Source organism: Panthera uncia, chromosome A2, assembly GCF_023721935.1.
Source record: "Panthera uncia isolate 11264 chromosome A2, Puncia_PCG_1.0, whole genome shotgun sequence".
Taxonomy (NCBI): domain Eukaryota; kingdom Metazoa; phylum Chordata; class Mammalia; order Carnivora; family Felidae; genus Panthera; species Panthera uncia.
This window is the reverse complement of record NC_064816.1, coordinates 151,184,259-151,195,896: the sequence shown is the minus strand read 5'-3', so window position 1 is coordinate 151,195,896 and position 11,638 is coordinate 151,184,259. Positions and strand designations below refer to the sequence as shown.

The 11,638-nt window shown below is 38.4% G+C and overlaps 1 protein-coding gene across 1 annotated transcript; it reads left to right on the top strand.

Moving 5' to 3' along the window:
* Positions 1 to 10,102: 10,102 nt before the first annotated feature.
* On the top strand, positions 10,103 to 11,047 carry LOC125930239 (olfactory receptor 9A4-like). The gene has a single exon (XM_049642008.1). The coding sequence runs from the start codon at positions 10,103 to 10,105 to the stop codon at positions 11,045 to 11,047; it is 945 nt and encodes a 314-aa protein (XP_049497965.1).
* The last annotated feature ends 591 nt before the right edge of the window (positions 11,048 to 11,638 follow it).

The following is an 11,638-nucleotide window of genomic DNA, read 5'->3' as shown; positions in this document are numbered from 1 at the left end:
AAGAAGAAGAAGAAGAAGAAGAAGAAGAAGAAGAAGAAGAAGAAGAAGAAGAAAGGAGAGGAGAGGAGGGGAGATAGAGAATCCCAAGCAGGCTCCATGCTATTAGTGACACAGGGCTGGACCTCACTACCCTGAGATTTTGACCTGGGCAAAATTTAAGAGTCAGACTCTTAACTGACTGAGCCACCCAGGTGCCCCAGGAAGGTATTGATTAAATGGTAACACTCAGCAACTCCAGCCAGCCCTGAACTGGGTGGAGATATTGAGCCACCCAGCAGTAGATGATGGGATGATTTGCTTTTAGTTGGAACAAATTTCTTTGGTATTTCTTGTATGAAGACTCTGTTAACAACAAATTTTCTGTTTGAGTTTTTCTGGGAGGTTTTTTTTTAATGTTTATTTTTAAGAGAGAGAGAGAGAATTGTGGAGGGACAGAGAGAGGGAGACACAGAATCTGAAGCAGGCTCCAGGGACTGAGCTGTCAGCACAGAGCCCAGTGTAGGGCTCCAACTCAAGAACCATGAGATCATGACCTGAGCCAAAGTCAGATGCTTAACCAACTGAGCCACCCTGGTGCCCTGAGTTTTTCTGGGAGTTATGTGTCTTTCCTTTGCTTTCAGTTTTGAAAGGTAGTTTTGGTGGATATAAGATTCTTGATTGACCATGTTTTTTCTTTAAGCACTTCAATATGTCATCCCATTACCTTCTAGTCTTAACTGTTTCCAGGAGAAGTCACCTGTTAATATTAATGGAGTCTCCTTGTATGTGAGGAATCATTTTTTTCTCGTTGCTTTAAAGATTTGTTCTTTGTCTTTTAGTAATTTTAGTATTATGTATTTGTGTGCAGATCTCTTTGAATTCATTTCATTGGAGTTCATTGGTTTTCTTGGGTGTGTAAATTAATGTTTCTCATGAAATTTGGAAAGTTTTTGATCATCATTTCTTTGAAAATTTCTTACTCTCCTTTGTCTCTCCTATTCTAGTGTCACCACAGCTTGTATTTAGTGCACTTAATAGACACCCTTATTTCTCTGCAACTATGTTCATTTTTCTTCACTCCTTTTGTAGTTACTTGGATTATGAACATAGACTTTTCTGAGGAAAACACAGACCCCAGGATACTAAAAGACTTAAAGTTAACCACATAAGAATAAAATATTTAACTATAAAAATATAAATAAATGAATGAATGAATAAATAAAGTGTTACTAAAAAATTTTTAAGTGTTTGAGAGAGGGAGTGCATGTGAACAGAGAAGGGACAGAGAGAGAGTGAGAAGGAGAGAATCCCAAGCAGGCTCCATCAGCACAGACGCTGAAACAAGGATCAGTCTCATGAACCCATGAGATCATGACCTGAGTTGAAATCAAGACTCAGAGGCTTAACTGACTAAGCCATCCAGGTGCCCCAATTTTTAATTTTTAAAATAAAGTTTTGCTTTATTTGTGCATAAAGTTCCCTTCTAAATTGGTAAGTTCAATAAAGAAAAATATAAATGGTTTTTGAAACTATGAAAGAGTCCAACTTGATTGAAAATTAAGAACAGATCATTCAGCAAGAACATTTTTTGAATAACAGTTACCTTTCATACAGTGTGCTGAAAATATAGTGGGAAACACAGTGGACATGGTCTCTTCCCTGATAGAGCATATTTGGTGAAGAGATACACCATACAGAGTGAAACCACACACACACACAAAATATATAATTAAAACTGTGGATCATTCAGGAAAGAAATTGTGAGGTTGTCTTAAGTCTGGGAGTGATCTTTGAGACAATTCCTGTAAAGGTGTGGGGGAGAATATGTTTGGGCAGAGGGGAAGCTGACTGGTAATGAAGTTGCCACAGAGGCTTCAACCCCAGGAGGAACCAATCCCCCCGGGAGCCCTGGAGCTAGGATGGCTCTTTAGAATTGTGCTGACTTGTGTCCCTACCTCAAACACAGGAGCTGGACATTTGCACTCCTGCATCTACAGGTCATTGGGTACAGGCTACCTTAGAGGAAAGGCTATAATCTTGGTGGAGGCACTTATGCTTAACTGAGAGCAATTTCTAGGGATAACCTCAGCTATGGGGTGGGGGGCAAGTACCTTGGTCCTGAGGGAGGTCTGGGGAAGGCACATAGCATCTACTACAAGGGTATTTGGAGAACACCTGACAGGGAACCTGAATATGTCTGTGGAGGTTAGGGAAAGCCCCTATAAGAAAGGATCATGGGGTGCTCAGTGGCTCAGTGGCTCAGTTGGCTAAGCATCCAACTTCAGCTTAGGTCATGATATCACGGTTTGTGGGTTTGAGCCTGGCATTGGGCTCTGTGCTGATAGCTCAGAGCCTCCTTTGGATTCTGTGTCTCCCTGTCTCTTGGCCCCTTCCCTGTTTGTGCTCTCTTCTCTCAAAGAGATTATTTATAATAACTCTCAAAGAATTATTAAATAAATAAACATTTTTTAAAAAGTTACAAAAATAAAGTGATCATTAACTGATGTGTGGCATGAACAAGGCAAAGCTGGGTGGGAATGGAGCGAGCACATTAAGAGTGCATTAAGAGCATGCACTAAAGCCCTTGAAAGAACTAAAAGAATGTCAGTGCTGCCGGGAAGCATGGGGTGAAGGAAGGGAAAGACAGACGACATTAGAGAAAAGCATTTCTAGAAATCATATAGATCCTTAGGGCACTCGGGACAGTGACCAATGAGCAGTGAGAAGGTTTTAATCAGGGGAGAGACCTGATCCAATCTGTGTCTTAAAAGATCACTCAAGCAGTTATGGGGAGAACAGAGTAGAAAGAGGGAAGTGATGGCAGACGTGAAGGTCAGTTAGCCGACTTTTGAGGCAGGCAAGTAAGGATAATTTCCTCTCATCCCTACTTTTGTGGGCAGGCATTCAGCACTTGGGGTAATAACCCTATCTGTCCTCCTAGATCATCAAGATGGCTCTTTCTCTGGTCCATGTTGACTTCTCCTCTTACCTGTGTCTCCAGTGTGCTTATGTGGAATATGGAAAAAATATAGACATGGAATGGCCTTCAGGTTTGGCCAACTTTGAGTTTGGGCAGTCACCAGCTTTACTCACATAAACAATCCAGTAAGCAAGGGTAACTTTAGGTACCGAGTCTGGTGTGGTCTATGAATGCCCATGATGTTATCTGGAAAGAGCTGATTCTGACAAAAAGTTTAGCTTTGCAGAGGGGTTCCATGACCAAAGGTAATGAGTGGAGAGCCTCAGCAGGAGGCTGAGAGGCTCAGTACATCATTACAAGGCTCAAGGACTAGCTCAGTTTCTGCTCCTTGCCCCTTCACTTTGGGCAAGGTAGAGATTCTGAAAGAGAGGTCAGACATCCTGTACCTCACTGCCCTGATATTTCAGAAGAGAAAACCAAAGCCAGAGAGTTGAACACTCACACACCGAATTGAATATAACATAGCTAGTGGGTATGAAAAGGAATTAGCATTCAGGTTCCTGATTCTAATCTCAATAGTTTATCCACGATTGTTCACTGTCTTGAGATCCTTTAACTTTCACCAAAGACGAATATTTTAAAATTGTGCTCTCATGTTATAAGCTTTACTGGTGGTTTATATCTGTCATCCATTTTACAAACTAAAGTTTGTTTGTAAACTTAAGAGGTGCTTGCAGAAAGTTACTCAAAAAGGTGATAGAACATGGTCAAAGAGAACATCTGTTTGGAGAATGGTCTGGAAATTACTTGTTACATTCTGACATCCATTAGGGTTAGTTAAGCCTGGTCTTCACCTTGTGTTCTTTTAACTTTCCCCATCCTCACACCTAATCCACAACCATATTCGACATACCTTACTTTGTCTACCTATTCTGTTTTAGCCTTCAGTATAGCCTAAAGTATATAAAGCCTTATATACTTTATACTTAATATAACTTTATACTTCACTTAACCTTACCTCATTTCTCTACCCATCAATCCCTTAATGATGAGCCCTCTCCTGTTATAGTTTGGGTTTATTTAAAAAATATTTTCAACATTTTTAATGTTAATTTTCATACAATAATGTAGCCATTTGATGTGTAAATTTCAGTGAGTTTTAACAAATGTATACACACATGTAGCTATCACAACCAAATTATAAAATACGTTCATCACCCTAAAGGTTTCTTTGTGCTCCTTTTGAATAAATCTCCATTTTCATTCCTAACCTCAGGCTGTTTTCTGTTATTATAGATCAGATTTTTTGTTTCTTGAGCTTATTAATGAAATAATAATATTTATGTCAGGATTCTTTTGCTTACTGTAGCCCTGTACAGAATTATCCATGATGGTGCATCTATCAATAGATTTTTATTTCTGAGTGGTGTTCCACTGTATGAATGTACCATTTATTTATCCATTCACTTATTAAGCATTACTTGGGTTTTTCGAGTTTATTGTGAATAAAATTGCATTCACGGAGATGTCTTTTGTGGTGTGTGTTTTCTTATAGATTGGGAAAATATCTAAGAGTGAAGTTGAATTATGGCTTTGTAGGGTAAGTGTATGTTTACGTGTTGTTGTTTATATCACCAGCAGTGTACGAAAGATCCAGTTTCTCCACACCTTCACCAACACTTCATGTGGTCAAAATCAATTAAAGATGTATGTTGGCCTTTGTGTCTGAATTCTCTATTCTATTTTATTGGTTTATGTCTGTGATCTAATCATAGTATGTAAGTAAGATAGTGTTTTGATTACTGTAACTTAAATTAAGTTGTAAATAAGGTATTGTGAGTCTCCCACCTTTTTTGTTCTTTTTCAAAATTCTTTTGGCTCTTCTTAGTTCTTCATAGTTGCATAGAAATCTTAGAGTCAGCTTTTCAATATTAAAATAAAAACTTCCTGGGATTGTGAGTGACATTTTATTGAATTTAGAGACTAATTTAAAAAAAAAAAGGCATTTAAACAAAATTCAAGCTTCTGATTCATGAAAATACAATGTTAATTTATTTAGGTATTTCTCAGTTTATATCAGCCATGTTTTATAGTTTCAAGTGTATAGTCATGTACAGTTTGTTGAGTTATCTTTTAGTATTTCATTTTTTGCATCTTATTATAAATTATAATTTTTATTTCCATCTCTGGTTTCTTGCTAGTATGTAACAATACAATAGATTTTTATATATTGAGGGCTTTGTCCTGTGGGCCTGGTAATCACTCATTATTTCTGGGAAGTTTTTGTTTGTTTTTGTTTTTGTTTTTGTTTTGTGGATCTCTGAGGATTTTCTGCATAATGGATTATGTAATCTGCAAATAAATATTTTTTCTTTATTTCCTAACCGTATGCTTTTAATTTCATTTTCTTGCCTTAATGCATTAGCTAGGATGTCCAGTTTAATGTTGAATAGAATTGGTGAGAACAGATATTGTTGCCTTCCTCCCTATCTTGGAGGAAGAAATTAGGTCTTTCATCATTAGGTTTCATGTTAGAATTAGATTTTTGGTGGGTTCTATTTATGAGTTTAAAGAAGATTCCATTTGTTCCTAGTTTGATCAGAGTTTTTCATCAGTGGATGTTGATTTTAGTGAAATGCCTTCTCTGCTCTTGTTTAAGTGACCATGTGGTTTTTCTCTTTATTTCTGTTCATATGGTGAATTATATTAATCTCCCAATGTTAACCTAACCTAGCATATCTGGAATAAAACCATCCTTTTTTTTTATGGCACATTATTCTCTTTAAGTATTGCTGGATTTTATTTTCTCATATTTTACTAAGGATTTTTCCTTTCATATTCACAAAGGATATTGGTTCTTAGTTTTCTTTTCTTTCAGTGTCCTTGGTATCAAGATTTAATTCTGACCTCATAAAATTAATGACCAGCGTTCCCTTGCACTCAATTTTCTGGAAAATTCTATGTAGAATTGGAAATATTTCTTCCTTAAAAATTTGATAGAATATACCAGTAAAGCCACTTGAAAGTATAGTTTTCTGTGTGGGAGCATTTTGAATTATGAATTCAAATATTTTCCATATTAGGAATACTTAGGAAACGTGTTTAATTTCTTTTTGAATCAGTTTTGGTAATTTTTAACTTTCAAAACATTTTCTACTTCAGCAGGTTTTCCAATTGATTTCTCATTTAAGGTATTTTAATATAGTTGTCTTTAATTTAAATGAATTATGATCATATCTTTGGTTAGTAGCAGATCAGGAAATCAAGAGTGCTCTTATCACACAGTCTTAGTGTCAGTGTGAATCAATCCAAAATCTTTGGAGTATAATTGGTGTTAATAGAAACCAATACCTTTAACATATCTACCTTATAAGTGCCCAGTCTAGGGATTTATCAGAAATATCAATGTGTATGGAGTTATGATGTATAAAGATATTTATAGCATCATTTTTCACAATAAAATGAACACAATAAGCAATGATCAGCAGAGGGCTAACTAATAAAGAATGGGCATCCCTATAATGGAACACTATGCAGAGATAAAAGTGGGCAACATGTATAGATATGCTTTATATCTATTTTTTTTGGCTTTATATCTATTTTTTAAAATTTTTATTCATTTAGTTTTCCTGTTACAGGAGCTTCTATTTTTTTTCTTTAATTTACATCCAAATGAGTTAGCATATAGTGCAACAATGATTTCAGGAGTAGATTTCTTAATGCCCCTTACCCATTTAGCCCATTCCCCACCCCCCCACAATCCTTCCAGTAACCCTCTGTTTGTTCTCAATATTTAAGAGTCTCTTGTGTTTTGTTCCCCTCGCTTTTTTAAATATCATTTTTGCTTCCCTTCCCTTATGTTCATCTGTTCTGTGTCTTAAAGTCCTCATATGAGTGAAGTCATATGATAGTTGTCTTTCTCTGACTAATTTCGCTTAGCCTAATACCCTCCAGTTCCATCAACATAGTTGCAAATGGCAAGATTTCATTCTGTTTGATTGCCGAGTAATACTCCATTGTATATATACACCACATTGTCTTTATCCATTAATCCATCGATGGACATTTGGGCTCTTTCCATACTTTGACTATTGTTAATAGTGCTGCTATAAACATTGGGGTGCATGTGTCCCTTCGAAACAGTATACCTGTTTCTCTTGTATAAATACCTAGTAGTGCAATTGCTGGGCCATAGGGTAGTTCTATTTTTAATTTTTTGAGGAACCTCCAAACTGTTTTCCAGAGTGGCTACACCAGCTTGCATTCCCATATATATCTATTTTTATCTATTTTTATATATTGTTAATGAGAGAGAAAAGGTTTTAAAATAGATTTTCACAGGATTTTCTATAAAGAATATGCAGATACATACTTATAAATTTTTTCTAATATTATATGGCAATCTAGTTGGGCTTGGCAACATTAGAAATGGGAAGGAAGATTATTCCCAAATTATACCCTTCTGCATCTATTGACACTCTCAGATTTAACAGGTATACTTCAAATGAAATCCCAAATCCAGATAAATGGTTGTAGCTGCCATTTTTTCTGTCTTGCTCTAGCATAAAGCAGACTTACAATTTACATTTGTTAGTTGGTTCAGGTTGTAGATATAACTGCCTGCATTGTCTGTCCTTAGGCTTCCCACTTTGAAGTGCCCAGCTGGCAAACATGGACACACCATAGAAATAAATGTAAGAATCTTGCTTGAATGCATACAGATGCATGTGTGTTCAGAAGAGTGGAAACCTGAGACAGTAGCAGAGAGCGAAGTACAATTTGGAGGCAGAAACTCTCCCCAGTTTTCTGGAAGGTCCTCAGAGTTAGGAGCAGGAGCCTCTCTATGAAATGAGTGAAGGAGGAAACAGGCTTTGTAGGGGATTTCTGGTGAAGTTAAGGCTTTGACTGAGACCAATATGCATGCTTTTAGGATACTGGTGCACATTTTAGATGTCAATTGTAATGTGTCCTATTGGGGGTTAGGGGATGATTTTTTCTCTGAATAGCTAAGAGAATCAGAGAAGAGTCTAGGATATAGGGCAGAAGGGGTAATCTGCTTAGAGCCTGAGATGTCTCTTAAATCCTAGACTTGGGGCCTTTGAGGAGGCAGTTTTGGTATTGAAAGCCTGTGATTGGTGAGATTTCAGGTTTCTTCATTAAGCAAAAAGTTTCAAAAGTTCTGACCCTTAATTGGTCAAAAAAGGGAATAACTAAAATTTGTTCTGCTTTCCGCAGTCTGATTGCTTAGGGACGCCCTGAACCTGGGCTAATTAAGAACAGGTACCTCAGTGACTAAGTCTCCTTGGGAAGGAGGGTAGTGGGAGGGAAGGAGAGAGAAAGAGACCCTCAGTTCCCACAATGCTGTTATTTCTGGAGTTTCTGCTCAGCTCCTGTTGAGTAAGTTGCTGTGGCCCCTGTATATGCATCAGCAGTAACCAGACAAGTTATCCAAGTCCTGGAGAGTCTGAGAAGGGTGGAGAGGCCCCTCCATGGGGGTGAGTATTTTCTCAGGGTTTTCCTCTAGGAAGGAAAGAGTAGGAGAAGATCAGATTGGAGTTCTGGGCTTGGCTACCTGTTAGAATAAAGGAGGCCCAGAGCTTAAAGAGTGGTTGAGGACATCACCGAATCCCCTCTACACAGCAGAGAGCAGATTTATTTCTCCTCTGTTCCAATGTTAAAAACAGTCACTGCTAAGATTCTTCTATATTTTTTCACCCAGTGCCCAATACACAGACATTTTAGCAATGCAGATCACTGAGCCATCCCCACAATACTGTTCTTAACCTGTTTTCCCATCATTCCAACCTTCAGAGGCTTAGAGGAGGTGGCGTGAGTAAGGGAAGGGAGGAAGGGGAAATGGTAATGTGAGCCATGAAAGCAAATCAAGAAGAGTAGGCTCCACGGGGTATGGCCCGGCTGCTTTAATGAACATCAAGTACTATTTAACCATATAGCACACATCCAAGCAACTATCATGTAGGGAAATTTATCAGCATGACTTTATAGCTCAACAATAATATAGATATAAATATAGATGTAGATACAGATACAGATATAGATAGATATATACACACATGTCCTGCCTTCATACAGTTTATATTCTAGTATCATAGATGAACTGTGAATACATGAAATTAGATTTCCTGTCCTTCTTCCTTGCCTTATGTTTATTCCAGCATGATGAATAGACTAGCATCATAATTGTACTTACTTGTCTTATATATAATCTGGCATCCACCCTCCCCTTGAATGTGAGCTCCATAGGGCAGGAATTTTTGTTTGTTCTATCCACTGCTGAATTTGCTTAATGTTAAAATAAGGAATAAAGTTAGTATACATATCAAATCAGGTAATAAAAAGTGCTACAAAGAATGGTAACAGCAAGCCATTCCTAAATGGTGTTGGATTACTGGATAGAATTCTCTGAGGAGATGACATTTGAGTAATAGGATGAAAAAAGTGAGAGGTCAAGTTCCAGGCAGACATCCTAAGGGCCTACTGCCCTCATATCTATCCTTGTCAGTGCCAGGTGCCACTTTTCCTCCCTCCCAGCACTTTGCAAATCACATGGAGTTAGAGAAGAATGATTCTTCCCTGGGAAACTATCTCAAGTTCTATAGTTCTCATTTATAGATGTTTCTGCTCTGTACAATGGAAGTTTACACTCTGGGGAAAGCAGAGGTGTTGGTCTTAGTCCTCTGCTGCTTTTCTACTGCCCCCACGATAAGTCTAGACAGTACTAGTAAGGATGAGGCACAGGGTTCAATATTCCATGTTTTGAACATCACCTAGAACACCTTTGTATCATCTGCTACAATTAACATAAGAGGAAATGACACAATCCCAGGCCTGGTGTGGCTGATCAACACAGCTTCATAAGTGGCCAGTTTAACACTCTTATCCTCTGTCCCCTGAAAGAAGGCATATCCAGTGGTGTAAAAAAACAAGAAAGGGTTCTTATCCTCTATAGAGATGAAGGAGTCTTCATCTTCAAGACAGGTGATCTTGAGGTAGATTGGAGGTCACCACATTGAGGTGTGGCCTTGTGCAGAGCATTGCAGTTGGGGCTTTTCACCTGGTCTTCAGGTTGGAGATAGTTTCTCATCCTAACCTGTCTTCCTTCTCTTTGGAGAACAGGACCATGTGGAGCCATGTTACCAGTCTTCAAGCTCTAGGTTTTACAAAAACAGAAACAAGGAGTAAATGATGAACAACCTCTCTAGTGCCACTGAGTTCTGCCTTCTAGGCTTTCCTGGGTCCCAAGAACTACACCACATTCTTTTTGCCATATTCTTTTTCTTCTACTCAGCAACGTTAATGGGAAACACAGTCATCATCATGATTGTCTGTGTGGATAAACGTCTGTGGTCCCCTATGTATTTCTTCCTTGGTCATCTCTCTGCCTTGGAGATATTGGTTACAACTATTATCGTGCCTGTGATGCTTTGGGGATTGCTGCTCCCTGGGATACAGACAATATCTCTGGCTGCATGTGTCACCCAGCTCTTCCTGTACCTTGCTGTGGGGACCACAGAGTTCGCATTACTGGGAGCGATGGCTGTGGATCGTTACGTGGCTGTCTGTAACCCTTTGAGGTACAACATCATTATGAACAGCCACACCTGCATCTGGGTGGTCATTGTGTCATGGGTGTTTGGGTTCCTTTCTGAAATATGGCCAGTCTATGCCACATTTCAGTTTACATTCTGCAAGTCAAATCTGTTAGACCATTTTTTCTGTGACCGAGGGCAACTGCTCAAACTATCCTGTGGTGACACTCTTTTCACAGAGTTTGTTCTCTTCTTAATGGCTGTTGTCATTATCATTGGTTCGCTGGCCCCAACAATTGTCTCCTACACCTACATCATCTCTACCATCCTCAAGATTCCCACAGCCTCGGGCCGGAGGAAAGCCTTCTCTACGTGTGCCTCTCACTTCATCTTTGTTGTGATTGGCTACGGAAGCTGCTTGTTCCTGTTTGTAAAACCTAAGCAAACACAGGCTGCTGAGTACAACAAGATAGTTTCCCTGTTTATTTCTGTGGTAACCCCTTTCCTGAACCCTTTCATCTTCACCCTGAGGAATGACAAAGTCAAAGAGGCCCTTCGGGATGGTATGAAACGCTGCTGTCGACTGGTCAAGGATTGATTCTTCTATGTCAATTTTGTGTGGAAACACAGTAATCATTGGGGATTATTAAGTAACCTAGAAAACCCTAATTCCTCTCTTATCATTATCATCCTTTCAGAAGCAAATGGTATGTACAGTTTCCAGTCAGGCCATGGAAGAAGACAAAGAAGATGAAAATGAAACCCATCTGTGCTCACTAGAATCTCATTCATCAGTTCCTGCTGCTTCCACTATTGAACTATGGAAGCATATCTTTGGGAAGTGGGAGGAAGTAGAGAAAAGAAACACATATATTTTTGTAGCAATCTATAGCTCAGTTAATTCGCTTATAATCCCTTTCTCAAAATGTGTATCCTGATGGAGGAAGGATATGGGAGAAGGCTAAGGGTGCAGGTCTGGAATAATTAGAGTACCAAGGAAGAGAAGCTCACTTTTGTTGTTGCTGTCACCATTGTTATCTGTTGTAGACTTTTTCTATATTTTGTCCAATTTCTTGACAAGATCGCCACATATATTTTAAATATTGTGTTTCTCTCTTACTCTTCTGGTTTATTATGCGGTTTATTCTTGTTCCATTCTACTGCAAAGTAAATAAAATGTTATATACAT